The sequence below is a fragment of the Cystoisospora suis genome, assembly GCF_002600585.1.
Source record: "Cystoisospora suis strain Wien I chromosome Unknown contig_963, whole genome shotgun sequence".
In the NCBI taxonomy this organism is placed as follows: domain Eukaryota; phylum Apicomplexa; class Conoidasida; order Eucoccidiorida; family Sarcocystidae; genus Cystoisospora; species Cystoisospora suis.
In genome coordinates, this window is record NW_027153764.1 from 1 (window position 1) to 14,812 (window position 14,812).

The 14,812-nt window shown below is 47.0% G+C and overlaps 2 protein-coding genes across 2 annotated transcripts; both read left to right on the plus strand.

Annotated features, from left to right (window-relative positions):
- The first annotated feature begins 6 nt into the window (after nucleotides 1-6).
- On the plus strand, nucleotides 7-7,277 carry CSUI_002284 (atp-binding cassette g family transporter abcg107). The gene is made up of 7 exons (XM_068062486.1): nucleotides 7-1,079; nucleotides 1,587-1,705; nucleotides 2,756-2,906; nucleotides 3,476-3,594; nucleotides 4,444-4,542; nucleotides 4,986-5,080; nucleotides 5,609-7,277. The coding sequence occupies exons 1-7, from the start codon at nucleotides 220-222 to the stop codon at nucleotides 5,858-5,860; spliced, it is 1,695 nt and encodes a 564-aa protein (XP_067925537.1). The 5' UTR covers nucleotides 7-219; the 3' UTR covers nucleotides 5,861-7,277.
- Nucleotides 7,278-8,486: 1,209 nt separating this feature from the next.
- CSUI_002285 (atp-binding cassette g family transporter abcg107) lies at nucleotides 8,487-14,233 on the plus strand (the record flags this gene model as incomplete). The annotated part of the gene is made up of 5 exons (XM_068062487.1): nucleotides 8,487-9,269; nucleotides 10,138-11,188; nucleotides 11,959-12,062; nucleotides 12,973-13,056; nucleotides 13,949-14,233. The coding sequence occupies exons 2-5, from the start codon at nucleotides 10,141-10,143 to the stop codon at nucleotides 14,231-14,233; spliced, it is 1,521 nt and encodes a 506-aa protein (XP_067925538.1). The 5' UTR covers nucleotides 8,487-9,269; nucleotides 10,138-10,140.
- Between the last annotated feature and the right edge of the window lie 579 nt (nucleotides 14,234-14,812).

Genomic DNA, 14,812 nt, shown 5'->3' on the forward strand with positions numbered 1-14,812 from the left:
GAGCAAATACACCATGAAGAACAGAAACACAGCAGAGAAGTCGACGGGGAGAGCGTAGGAGTTGATAGACAAAGAAGTGAACCTCCTGTCTCTGAAGGCGTAGATGGGAAAGGGGCTAAGGCTCATTCATCTGCTCCTTCGTATGATGCGAGGCTTGGACATAGTGAAGACAACAAGGCGGAAGGCGAAGATAATAACCAGAGAGGTAGAATTGCAGAGATGGGCAAGAAGGAAGGAAAGGGCATGCATGTCGGCGATCAAGACGATGCTACTTCTCTCCTTACAGCTCCTGAACCGTCCTCTTCGGCAAATACCCGAGACAAGCACTCAGCATCCGCAGGGGAAGGAGGAGGTAGACGTCTATGGGTAGATATCCCCTATGGTGATGTTCATGCGGCGGGCTACACAGATATGGAAGGGGGCTCTATTCGGGATGGAGATGGAGGTCTCTCTTCTTCTTTTTCCTCTCAGCACACAACAACGCGAGGAGGGAGAGGCGATCATCCCCATCACCACCACTCATCAAGACAGCGGGGGGGGCGTGGCGGAAATGTGAGCGGTGGAGAAGACGGAGGTGATCTTAGTAGTATTAGTGCTGTTCGCCAGGCTTCATCGGTCGGAGAAAGGAAGGGATCAGGCTCAGCTGTTGAGATGAGGAAAGCTGTTTCTGTTCTTTCGGTCGCGTCGTCCCTGGCAACGGAAGGTCTGTTCCATACGAATGACCGTCATCGAAAGAGAGCGACTGGCGAAGTAGGAGAAAGTCTAGGAGGGGGGGGGGTCGAAGATCATCCGCAGACCGGACAGGCAGAAGGAGGGGCATTTCTAGATGCAGAAGAACAAGGAGAAATCCATAGGGTGCTTGTTGCTGAGGAAGACGTGAGGGCACTCGTCGATTCCTACGCGGAAAGCGATGATAGGAGAGATGTGAAGGGAGTGATTGAATCGACTCTCAATGAGGCTTTCGGAGATGAAGGAAAGGATGGCGGGAAAGGTCGAAAGGGAAGAAACGCCAATCAAATGCAACTAGCTAGGAGGATCGGAGCAGGAGCTGGACGACTTCTTCCACGCCGTAGACGATGGTAAGAGAACGTTTCATGTGTAGCAGTAGAGGGGGGACAAGAGACAGCGACATTTGGATGAGGTGTACCTGCACACTTATTGGTTGGGGGCCTGGAGGTACTCGAATAGACCCACACATGTACCAACTTGAGACAGGAGTTGTTGGAGTGTCTGAATGAGTTTCTATAGCCTAGGTACGCGGTACATATAGAAGGCCTGTCTCTGCGGGGAGGTACAGAAGGAAAAAGAACGGAAGGCGCTGCTGATCGCTGGCCGGGGGTCGAGAAGGGGATAACGAACGGTTTTTCCATCTCTAATGAAGCCCGCGTTCGTTGCACAGAACAAATCGCACAGAGGGGAGTAGGATCAGGCTAGTCTTGCAAAAGGAAGACGATACAAGAAAAGCCGTCCTCTTTTGTATATGGAGTGTGTACTGGAGCTGTACATACAGTGCCTGTGTATAGAGCCTAGTACACCAGCCTCCTATAGGTGCGGCGCCGCGTTTCTTATTCGTCCGCTTTCTTCAGGTCAGACTGGGGAAGAGAAGTGTCCGTCCTCATTCAGATCAACTTTCTCAATCTCTTTCGCAATCCTATGAGCACCCTCGTTCAACTTGGACTCAATATCTTCCTCGGCGTTATGTTTGGTATGTTAATTTTTCCTCATCTGTTCTTCTTGTCAGTCGCGCGTCAACAGAATTCACATGGTAGTAATTACAGAGTTCTTCTACGCAGAATGCCTAAGCTCCCTCAGCGCGGCAGTACGCACCTATGCATGTGGCTCTTTGTATAGGGGTGGGGGGTTCTGGTTCGGTGTCATTTGTGCGTAAGAGAATCTGCCTATTCATTTGTCCGAGTAGAGACTTCTGTAAATTGGCTATATCTTTTAGGCATGTCTACAGAATACTCTCAATATCTGTTAGCTTCTTACAAAGAACTCAAGGCTGTCTCTGCAGTTCATGTCTACACATGCACCCCCTGTACGTGTATCTGTGGGCTCACTGTTTCTCCCCTGGACTACCGGAGAGTAAAGTAGAAACAGATATGTGTGAGGAATGGTTGTAGAGTGTCGATGCCTTAGGGACTGTCTTTTTTTTTCTCTTCGTCACGGCGTCATTCCGACAGTCTAGTGGTGCCTCGGAGTCCCTTTTCCCCGACCTTCTATCTACTCCTGCATGCACACCTATGTATGCTTCCATGTGTATAGACTCAGGACGTGTAGTAGCATACAGCCCACTGTTACCATATTCCAAGCCAGTCGCCACGTATAGTCTGCTGTCTGTCTTCTCTCTGCCTCTTCTGCTAGATAACAACATACACATATTTACGAGTGTCTCGCCGATCTCGCTTCCATTGCATAGAAAACCCAGATACTGATCGTAAGAATGGGCTACTCTTTCAGTCAACCTTCAGCATCTTGGTTAACACACCTAGCACGTCTCCATACCCCCATTATGCCCATACACATTCGATTCTATCCTATCTATCTATCTATCTGTACGACGTCGGCTTTTGTAGACGTGCATCCCTGTTGTCTACGGGGATGTTGTCTGGTAGATGTACCTTCAAGTCTCTCATGTACGCACACATGTGTATGGACTGCCATACATAGACTGTAATGCTTAGTAAAGGCCTTTTTTGACACTTTCTTTCTCTTTGTTTTGTGTGTCTCTTCATCTATTTATTTCCCCTTGCAGGGATCATTTTCTTTAATGTTCAGAAACGCGATGAAACCTTCGAAACGGCGAGAAACACATTTGGGTGTCTCTTCTTTCTTGCCGCTCAGTTTGTCTTTGGGCCTCTCGATTGTCTCGTTCTCTTCTCTGAAGATCGAGAGCTCTTCAATAGGTACGGGAGGGATGGCTTGGAAGCCGGTGTGCTTCTCCTCTCTTTTTGAAAAACCTAGGTGCCTTCCTGTCTTCTGGGACAATATACAGACAGGGATAGGCTGCTACGGTGGTTGAAGAAGGGAATAGTAAGAAAATGGAGAAGAAAACGCCTAGGTATAGAGAACGTGACTCCATCTATCGACCTTCCATCTATCTGTTAACCATTTTAGTCTATCTATCTATCCATCTATCCATGAATCTCTTGTTACCTGTTTGAGTAAGTATCCATACTCAATGTGACACAGACAAGAAGCCCCGAAGGGAGGTTCCTTTCCTCTGAAAGGACTAAGATATGATCTTTTATCTGTCTACGAATGTATTCTTTTTTCGTCGTCGTCGTCGTCTTCAGCGACTGTATCATTATCGCTCTCCTTCACTGCATGCGTTGAAAAACCACTGATGTATAGATACAGTGACACAGGCAACGATGGTCTGACGGAGTTAGATAACGATGTTGGGAGACACATAAGGAGAACCGAACGTGACTTGCTTCGCTTTCTCTTCTTTTTCTCCGCAAACTCATCACAGAGACACAGCTAATGGAAATTACTCTCCTTCCGCCTACTTCGTCGCCAAGTCTCTCGCCAATCTGCCTTTTCAGCATATACCGATCACATGCTATGCGATTATCTCCTTTTTCATGTGTGGTAAGGAAAGAACAGAAAGACGGAGTCCTGCAGGTCTTGCAGGATCTCTTTGTCTGGCCGATGAGAAGGCTGTCTGAAAGAATGTAACAGTGTATAGATGTGCTTTGTATCTATCTATGTATTCACTGGGAGATATATGTGGTGGTATCTACACGTGGAGCACATAATTTGCATTTGATCGAGTATACACATGTATATACACAAGTAGATTGTTACACCTGTACTCTATATCGACGGGGTCTTTGCTTGGCTTTCTCTCTGTCCACATACACACGCATGAATATGAAATTGTTTTAGTCCCTGGCAAGGGTTATGCATTGAAGAGCTGTATCGATTTCATCTTCATACATCTTTAGGACTCCACTGAATGTGAAAGATGCCTGCGTTTACTCGCCCAGAGCCTCAGAAACACTTGGAGAGAATAAGGGTGTACGCGTACGGATAAGGAGTGGACAAACTATAGAAGAGCATGAGGGTAACTGTTCTCTCTGAATGCATGTATGCGTGCGCCTTTTCGGTCCTTTCTGAAGGCAGGTAACCGCAGTAGACCGTAAGGCAAGGTGCTGTATGTACGCAGACAGATAGATAGATGCCTCTCATCCGAAGCCTTGGACGTGCCTTATTCCTAAGCTCTCACAAAAGACGGTCAGATTGACTGTTCTCGTACTTGCCTTTTGTCTAACAGTCTCTCTGCTTTGCCGAGCCTATGTAAAACATGAATGAAAGAAAGGACAATCGTCGAACTGTGCCTCATCGTCCTAAGGATCGATGGGGGTGCTCTCCTTTGACAAAAGGAAGGGTCGTTGTGATATGCTAGCTTCCTCTTGCCTCTTCTTTCCTTGTGTGTAGGTCTATATTTGGATGTAGCGAAGTTTTTTATCTTTCTCGCTATCGGCCAGCTCACCATCTTTGCTTCTACGTCCTTCCTGTTCTGCGTCTCCGCGGGATGTAAGTCGTTTCCCATTACTCTCTCCTCATATAGTTCACACACCAACAGGAGTGAGCGTCACCACCTGTCTCGCTGGAACTTATTAGTCGCATAGACTGGATCCCTTCTCACGTTACATATATTTTCATCTGTAGGCAAGCATAACATAACATATCTCGCCTAAGAGACTCCTTTGACTCTTACTAACATGCGGCAGTGGTGTGTCAGTCGATGTTATCTACGGACAGCCACAGCTAGCTGGCGGAGACCTGCGCGAGTTCACATATACACGTACAGTGTTCAGATGTAAAATCGCTAAGTTAAGTTCACACCTGTCATTCTGACCTTCTCTTCCTCTCCCTGTCGCCCTTCTGTGCTGGAAGTACTAACGAATGAAGAGAAGTCTTACATCCGTGTCTGACGTGAGGCTTAGCGTTCTTCGTTTTATGTTGATCTCCATCAGCTCCACGTATAGCTGTGGCTCAAGCAATTGCTCCTATGGTTCTCCTCGTCTTTCTCCTTGTCGGAGGATTCTATTCAAGATCCGAAGATATACCCGTAAGTCAACTCCCTTTGTATCTGTGCTCGACCACTGCTCTCCTCACCTTCTTCTGAAACACAAAGTAGGCATGCATGCACCACCACCAGGCATGCAACACGAGAATACAAGGATTACCACGACTTCTAGTCAGTCTGCTGTTACTCCAATAGGATTCTTTACATGATTTCCTGGCATTCCGTATGACTGCCGAGCCACTGGTTAGATACTTCGTTGTATGGGGGAGGAGTTCGACTGGGATCGGACGCATCGTGCGGGGGGTGGGCGGAGAGAGAAGAAAGGCCGTGGAGGCGGTTGCCCGACATAGAAAGGTTGATACCCTTCCCAACAAGTGTGATCGTTTACATTTCCTCTGTCTCCCTATCTATATCTATATCTATCTCAATTCATGTCCAGAATAGGTTGAACCGTCCGGCAGCCGTGCATATCTAGACATCTTCTGTTTCCTTCTCATATATCTGTTGGCTCTTGGCTTTTTCATCTGCTTTGTTTGTTGTGCGTGCGTCTCCTTGTTTTTCCCTCTGCAGGCGGTAATACGATGGGTGAAGTATATCTCGCCTATCTACTATTCTTACGCATCTTTAGCTTTGAATCAGTTTGATCCTAGTGGTACCTGGGGAGATACGTCCAATAAAACTCTACTTACCACCTATGGAGGCCTGACTGAGACAGAGATGGGATTCTCCATAGGAATGCTCACTCTATTAGGTTGCGTACTACGTTTTCTCTCTTTTCTCTTCCTCAAGTATACAAATAGACGTATTGGTCTAGAAGCTTGAAGAAGAGGACAAGAAGAAGAAGAAAGGGTTGGAACTTAATAAGCCAGAGAAGGAAGCGTCTCATTTCAACGTGAAAAGAAACCAGATATTATCCTGTCTCTGCTAAGAAATCGTGAAAGGCCTCCATTCACAACGGGTCGTCTTCCTTACACTCACCGGAAAGCCAGTATGAGCGTGTGTATATATCTATTTATCTGTCCATATGTAAGGATGCATGTAGCTAGGTGCGCCAAATTGTCAGGTCCTGGTGTATCTTCGTCTAGCAGTCTCTATCTATGTAGATGTACGAGGACAGGGAGTGCTTCTTGAGCTGTTGCTTCTCTTGGGGTGAACAAGAGGGAGATGCTTGGAAATGGCGATCATTTAGAATCTTTTCGACGCGCTGTCATCTTAGGTCCTCTTATATGTGTATATACGATTAAAGATAGAAAAGCACAAGTGTGAGAAACGTCCGTTTGTTCTTTTCTTCACCTCCTTTCCCGCTCTCTCTTTTTTTCCATGTATTGTCGACGCTGCAGCCCTATTCGCAGCAAAGCACATGACTCGGCTTAGGGGGATAGAAGGTGTCGTTCAGTTAGGTACAGATTTGAGATAGAAGAGTTGCAGGGGTGGTGGAGTATCGGGGAGAGTAAGAGATCACTCACTGCGGTCTGAAGCAGTTTGCGAGCTAGTAAAGAGAAACAGAAGACAGCGCATCTTCTCTGCGCCTCGAAGATAGTATGAAACAGGCGAGGTGTTGTAGCTGCAAAGGGCTCGGGGCAATCGATTGATATGAGAGGGAGGTTGGAAGTGAAGCAGGTGGGTGTATGCGCAGTGTATGTACACTTGCTGCTGGCGATTTTGTACTGCACCACAGATATATCGCCATTTGATCTTGATGGGGAAAGGATCCTCGTACTTCTGTTTCATTTCCCTCCATCAAGAAAGGGGGTGAGGAAGAATCAGAAGACAAGGGGCCAACGCGTTTTGTTTCTACCACCTAGTACTGGATGTATTCTCTCTGTTTCATCGCATAGATACTTAGTCTACTCCGCTGCCAGTGACTTTTTTCTAGAGACGACAGATTAGAGAGGTTGTACCATATGTATGTATCCCTAACGCCGGCACACAGCGAGACACCGGTCGTCTTTTCTTCCTTTTTTTCTCATTTTTAAGAAAGGAGCAAATCGCAAAAGCGGAGGTGGTTCCCTTTTGTGGCAGGAAGAACCCAGGAAGACCGGAGACCGGCATTTTCGTTACCTCTGTGCGTACGCAGACGGCTTTTCCTTCTCGAGGGGATCGGATGCACCCTCCCGTCTGTCTTCGCATAAGCGAGACAAAAGATTTCTTGAGCGTGTGATCACTTAACAGTTCTATTGTTTTGATGCTGTGTTGATCGCACCCTTCTTAGCATTGTATTCGTTATAGAGATTTGAAGGAAGACTATTTGTTTTTCATATGCTGTCTATGTCAGTCGGGGAGCCTCCTAATCAGAGGAGCGGGAGAGGAGAAACCAGGGAGGACAAGGCAATGGTGTAGTACTGTGGTGAGCCGATCCCCAGCTTCATCGTCGGCTTCGTGAAGAAGCGGGGCAATCCTGGAGAAACAGACGTTAGCTGTCGCTAATGGATTTAAAGAAAGGAGGGAAACGAAACACTAGCTATTGGTAAGATCTAGTATCTAGGGGGAGACAGGCATTTTCCAATTGTTAGGAGAAGAACGAAAGACAAAGAGCACAAGAAGAGGAGAGACTTGTGCGCAAAACGTGCATTTGCTGCGCTGGCGTAATGATGTCTCACTGTGAGTGTAGAGAAAAACCCTTCAAGAAAAAAAGAGACGACTGACGGACTCTCCTCTTTCCACCAGCTAACGGTGAGATGGTATCACATCTCTCAACACGTTAAGGGAAATAGCGAGGCCCAGCTTGAGAAGTAAACCGAAATCCTGGATTTAATTCCCTAGCTGGTCTGCGACACTGGCGTGTCTACAACGGATGTGTCGAGTTACTCAAGCCTTGAACGAACCTCAGCCCCGGCAACGCTTTCTGCGAGGAGTGTTAAACAGGCACCAACTGACCACTCAGTCGGTCGACGTTTGTCCTCGAAGACTCACGTGGGGATGACGGGTCTCTCTTCACCTTGTCGAGGGTAGTTTTGATAATGAGGGTAGTACGCCAGAAGGTGAGAAAGATTTCCACTTAGATGGCTCGTCGCATACTGTAACACATACTGGCCTGTCAGGAAGGCACGGCTTCGTCTCCCGGCCTCTCTTCTCCTGTATGAGCATCTTCTTGACGAATTATCTATCGTTCTACAGAACAACAACCCCTGTAACCCTTTTCATAACAATGACTGAAGTGCCTTCTTTCTTCGATAAACGATGCCCTAGTTTCAGTTTTTGTGGTGTCTCTCTCGACACATGTCGATTCCCGTCCCTCTCATTCCTGGGTTCAACTTCGCGTCGCTCTCGCAGTCGCGTGTTAGCTCACTGCTCACCGGGCATCGGCACGGTCATTCACGCTGGAAGAGCTTCTCCGGATGAATGAAGCATAGTCATAAGATTACCAGGTACCTAAGTTGGATTGTTTCCCAGGTTGAGTCTCCTTTCTTCAGCAATCATTTCTTTTCATTTCTTGTCTGTTAACAGACCCTCTTTCTCGCCCCAGTCGCTGTCGCTCAATTCAAACGCTCGCGCGTCGCAACACTACTGAAAGAGCTTCTCTTTGGAAATAAAGATCTCTTGTGTTATTGTCGAGTGGAATACAGCATACTTCGTGGTATGGATCTTTTTCCAATTGCACTCGAGATCTTGCGCCTTTATTGATGATACGTTGTTGTCTGAGAGACAGGTTTCAGTGTGTCAAGACGGAGACCTACTTTTCGTCCCTGGCGGCCACGGCTTCTTTTCGCTGTTGCACGAGTCCCCAGTGCAACGCGATCCTGCCTTGTTTAGAAAGTTCTTTTTTGAAATACTTAGACAGGAGATGTGTCCTCTCCTTTTTGCACTTTACGCCTCGTTCACGACGTAGATCCAGCACCGAAGCTGCCAGACTCACTGCGCAACTCAGAAGCATTACAAGACTCTCTCCGTCGTGTGTGTCGATGCTCGGATACTTCCCCCTTTGAACCAGAATACCCTGCTCCCTTGGAGGAAAATCATTGAAGAATGCTTCTTTAATCACCCTAGGTTCTTTGCAACTTAAAGAGGGGGTCAAAACAACACAAGCTTTCTGATGTGCCGTTCCTCTTTCCTCCTCCTCTGCCGGTGTGCTATGTGTTCCATCTCACGGCGCGTTCAGTGCGAACACATGGCATATCATTAGCATTCGCGGTGGTGAAAATGACTCGGTGAGAAACCTAAACCAGCGGGGGCTTATCCTGGAACTCCTTGGCATGTATCACAGAAGAAACGGACAGCTCTCTCTAGGCAGGTAGGTGTGCGGCGTAGCAGGGGTGTGTACTTGGGAATGACCCCATATATATATATAGCTGCAATGTTTGACGAAGTGCGTGTACACATATACTCCAGGTAAGGGAATACCGGTAAGCCGGCCACTGAGAAGCTGTTTTGCATACACTGGTACACGTGCGTTTCACTGATTTTCTATGGAGAACGAGAAAGGCGGCTAGTTCCTTCAAAATCATTAGGCCCGAGAAATGATTGTCTGGAGAGCATGCGTGAGACGAGCTTTGGCAAACACATTAGTCTGCACGCACGTGCTCTCTAGGGTGTACGGACACCCGCAGTGTGCATTCACTAGCTCGTCTGCGGCGTGCGTACACCGTCCAATCTGTTGAGACAAATTCAACAAGGTGAACACACACGCTTGTGTGTCTAACATTCGCTCCTCTCGAAGGACGTTCGTATACACCTTGGGCTGTTATCCACCAGCTCACAGGAGTTGTAGTATGTACGCCGCGCGGTGTACCTTCCCTAGCTCCCCAGAGGTGTACGTACACCTTGGAGTGTATATTCACCAGCTCGCCCGGGGTGCGATGCTCCTTTCCAGTCGGTACGTCCTCTTTTTCCCAGAGTGTACACACATGTCCCACTTGATGAAAACCAACGTTACGAAGTCTACACACACACATTGAGTATACACACATTCCAGGGCGTCCACTTTCTTTCACCCTCTCCGTTGTAAGCACAGTCCGGACTCACCTAGGTGCACGAAATACGTTTCAGGGTAGGGGCACGCTCCGATCCTGCACACCATCGAGTGTAGACAATTCATGGGCCCTTCCGTCTTTCTCTTCCTTTTTTCTCGCTTATCTTCGTTGCGCCTTTCCTCGGCATAGACCATGGCATCGCCTATGGCTCGCCAGCCACCTGTCCCTGCTACTAGCAAGGGTCTGCTGCTTTCCGCCTCTTCCTCGTCTCCACCAAACGAGCCAGGTGACTCTACGCGAAAAGACGGAGGTGTGCCGGAGACGCCTACGAAGAAGAAGAGCAAGATCCATCACATGGGGAGAGGAGAGCTTCTAAATGAGAAACTGCAACATGTAACTACACCACGGGAACCTATTCAGGATGAGGGTTTTTTCTCTGGAGATGTGGGAGAAAGGCGCGAAGTCGAGCAGCCCCGACTATCTCCACAACAACTTCATGCTTCGGTCTGTAAGAAGCCTATTACTCTGATCGCAAGAAATTTTTCTTATGCTGTCCGTTTGAAAGTCCCTTGTATACCAAGGGACTGTTGCTGTCGGGGGGGAAGTCGGCGTGGAATGAATGTGAAGGAGACGACGAAGGGAAGGCGAGCTAGTTCCTTGGGCTCACATCCGACGACTCCTAGTCAACGCAGTCCAGGTGGACAGGAGAAGAGATACGACTGCCTCCCCAGCGAAAACCATCACAAGGGAGACCCCCAGGGTGAACTAGGAGAGCTGCAACAACCCTCCTTGGATGGCATCGGTCTTCTTGATAGAGATGGGAAAGGAGAGAATAAGGAGACGGAGGAGAGTCGGAAAGCTTCAACAACGAAAAAGGGAGAGAAGAAAGAAGGACACTTAGAAGATCTTGAAGCTGGTAGAAACAGAAGCCATTATGGTGGCGAGAGTGATGTAGAGACATCTCAGAGACAAGGCAATGGAAAAGAGGAAGGATATGAACGTGACTCCGACGAAGATAGAGGAAAGGAAGGAGGACAGTTGCTAGGAGGAGGTCTAAGTTCTAATGAAGGTGGACAGTTTGATACAAAGGAAAGGGCGAGAGTCCACGAAACTTCAGGAGGAGAAGGACAAGTCAAAGCGATTTTGAGTGATATTGATTTATATGCAAAACCGGGGGAGATGCTTGTTATCATGGGCCCTAGTGGCTCAGGCAAGACGACGTTGCTTAATGCCTTAGCAGGTAAATACAAGTTGACTAGAAGACTGCTACTTCATATGTAAACAGTACAGGCCGCGCGAAGTTCTCATCGAAAAGGTATGAAGAAGAAAATGAAAAGAAGGAAGGCAGAAGATAGACAGGTGAACGGAGCATAGTTAACGAACGGGGGGGGGGCCGGCAAGGAAGATTGAGAAGCAGATCAGACTGGGAAGGAGCTTTCTTTTCAGAAGGGACGAAGCGTGGCGAAGACGCACTGTTTGCGTACAGTGTTGTATAGCTGTACTTAACATGTTTTGAGATTTAAGTGTGTGTCTGTATCTTCTGCAGAGAGAGACAAGTACGTCTCATTCATACAGATGTCTAGTTTTATCTGTATGTGTAGAGTATGGCCATACATGAGTGAGACGAGTTGCACTGGATATCCATCTGTCATTTATCAGTTACGTCTCTTTCTGTCTTTTCATCGTACTTCTCTTTCATGACTTTTCGTCTCAAGAACCGGAACTCTACCTACACGTGGTGTCCATCTACATACATGCCTGTATATAGCAGATGTAGAGAAGGTGTTTTCTGTGTGCCCAAGTGGATGTTTGGATGTCTGTGAAGAGAAGGCTCCTGATAAAAGACTATCAGCCGACTTGTTTGGGCGGGTAGCTACGAATCCCTTCGTTGATATGTTCTGAAGGACAAAGTAGTAGGGCAGTTTGATGACGGCTGAATGAATGGATTTTTAAAACAAGAGTAATGAATACGTATCTAATACGTTTCTGTCTGTCTTTCTTTGTTGCTAGGCAGGTCACTTCCCTCGTCTCGAGTTGTGCAGAATGGAGATATACTCTATCTAGGCTTACCCCCCGGAGAAACTCTCTCAAACATCTCAACTTACGTCATGCAAGTCAGTCAGCCAGGTTTGATCTTCTTCTCGTCTCGACGGCATAGATGCGCTCGTCATCATCAGCGTCATTAGATAACTGCCTAGACTGTCTTCCCTCACTGCTCACATCTCTCTCTACAGGCCTGTTTCATGCTGTACGTGCATGCCAAAGTTCATACTACCCTCTTGCTTCCTTACTTTTCAACCACGGGCTCAGACCCCTCCAGCTCGTTCGTAGAGTGTATGTACCTGTATGCATGGCCAGGTATGCTGTTGCGTGTCGCTACGAGTGTGCATCGTTTGTATTCCATTTATACTTAAAGTGTACACGCGAGCGCAGAAGCACTCGGCAAGATTGGGGAGGAGAATACGCTCTGTTCTGTCACGTGTTTTCGGGTGACTTTTTATCCACTCTGCCCATTCACGCAAAAGACTGCACACCCTTGCTATCTCCATATGTATATACATATATATATCTGGATATGTATACATAGGTATCTGGATGTGTACGTATTCGTACATAGATATATGCGTCTGTATATATGCGTAAGTCTGGATATGTATACATACGTATATGGAGATAGAGACAAATGTATAGATTGCTGTATACAGATTACTGTATAGGTCTATTCTCGCAGGGAGGCTGGCTGACAGGGTTCCTTTGTCATCAAGGCAGTAATCGATCTTCTTCCTGTTCTTCTGCCTGAACGAGAGAGAAGACATACACGTATGTTGGCATAAGCGGCTCACCAACATGTGTAGATGTATGGTCCATGATCGGAGTGTATGCAGTCCACTGGATCAGTCATCAATACGGACTGCGTAGAGAGAGGACCTCGGCTTATTCGTTTCAAAGAGGTGCTCTGACGATGATAACCCTTCAGATCATCATCTTCTTCTTCTTTCTTTCTGTTTTCCTTTTTCTTGACAGAAAGACAAAGTCCCCGAACTCTTGACTGTTCATGAGTATATAACATTTTTCTCGAAGCTCAAGATGAAAGATTCTACGGATGAGGTATGACTTCAACTTCTACCTTTCCTTCTTTCTCCACATGGGTGCCAACTTTCTTCGATGCGACGACCTTTCTGTTGTTCTCATGGTGCAGTTCCATTCTGCCCTATGTGCTCGCTTTTACATTCTTCTTTCCTTCCTTTCTTACTTCCCTCAATGATGAGCTTCGTCTTTCTTTTCTCTTGTAAGCGAGAACGAGATTACGAGGTCGGTGAGTCTTGCTGATGTGACACAAGGAGGTTGCCCTTAGTCTACGTAGAGATGGTCTTCACTTCAGTTGGATAGCCTTTTTGCGATTCTTGCTTTGTCTCTTCTTTCTCCTCCTGCCGCCTCAGTATGTCGAGGAAGGGTTCTGCAAAACATGTATGGATACATACTCGTATATCTTTCTGTGTGTCGATGTTGACGTACCTCTATTGAGGTGCAGGAATAGAGATATGCGTGCATAAGGAGGTAGCTTTGGATTTCTTGGGGGCGGGTATTCAGAAATAGTCTATAGGAAGGTCTGCACTGGGAGAAGTAGGTGGCTGTAAGAATGTAGAGAAGATTACTAGAGAATGGACGTTGTTTGTCTACATACATGACACACCCGTCTCACCTCTGGTCTCAGGGGTGTAGTCAGGATCCTTCACATATACATATATATTTGGATTAAGTTTTCTGGCTATGTAGCTGATAAACCTCCATATGACTAGCATCACTTCAACGAGTCTATTTCCAGACATAGGATACATTCGTAGATATACATGGCGATACCCCCACGTATATAGCTACCGTGTTCCTCTGTTGTCTATCATTAAGTAGGTGGAGCACATATCTTCCGTCAGCCCTTCTTCTGTTTCATTAGTAGCCACCTGTCGACATTTACGCATAATTGTATGATTGGGGCTTATAGGAGAGAGCGGCTAGAGTGGAGGTTGTTTTGAAGGAGCTAGGCTTGTGGAGAAGCCGTCATACAAGAGTTGGAGGGAGTGCTCAAAAAGGTCTAAGTGGGGGAGAGATCAAACGCCTTGCCCTTGCTGTAGAGCTTCTCCATGATCCTTCTCTCATCTTTCTTGGTAAGCGGCTTTCTCCATGCTGTATGGAGGAGCTCCAGTCTCCTTCTTTGCTTCGGGTGTCCTTTCCAGACCACGACGTGTGTGTCTACGTAGGAGAGACTCGTGTATCGGGTGTTGTCTAGCCTTCTTGGTTTGTAGCTAGGGTAACTGTTACGCTCTCTGCAGATGTCGCTGTTTGAGTTCCGCTGCACTACTCCAGATAGAGAACAAGTGCGGCACGGGGAGAAAAAAGAAGTTGTCTCCGCATCATCCAAACTACCAAAGGGTAGATTCACCTCTTTCTATACATGTATCAGTTCGTATGTATCACTGCCCACCTATAGGATCGTCTGTCTCCTTGGCGTGTACCTGGAGCACATCCCTACTCTGTCCCCAGTGCGAGAAAGTCCCTGTCTCATTTTCCTTGTAGATCTCCTTCCTTCAGGATACGTCCACCGAGGTAGTTGCCGCACATGACTTTCTTCACTCTTCACATCTTCGTTTTCTTGATTACACCTACCTCTTTCTTGTTGCTAGAAGTCTTTTGAAGAAAGCGATTCCTTCTCCTTCTGTGTTATTCTTCCCTAGTCTAGTATATGTCCTACATCTACAGACATACATCTATATGTATATATACATGTGAAAGTATACGTTTCCAAATATCAAGCGATCGTGTCGAACTCGGTAGGGTTGTGCGTCCCTATGTGTGTATAGATGAGCCG

What these genes read in the sequence shown, in the direction of transcription:
- CSUI_002284 (XM_068062486.1), top strand. Translation starts at nt 220, where the DNA reads ATGGGCAAGAAGGAAGGAAAGGGCATGCATGTCGGCGATCAAGACGAT. An exon ending in GTTCTGCGTCTCCGCGGGAT is followed by an intron (nt 4,543 to 4,985) that starts GTAAGTCGTTTC and finishes GATCTCCATCAG; the next exon opens with CTCCACGTATAGCTGTGGCT. An exon ending in CAAGATCCGAAGATATACCC is followed by an intron (nt 5,081 to 5,608) that starts GTAAGTCAACTC and finishes TTCCCTCTGCAG; the next exon opens with GCGGTAATACGATGGGTGAA.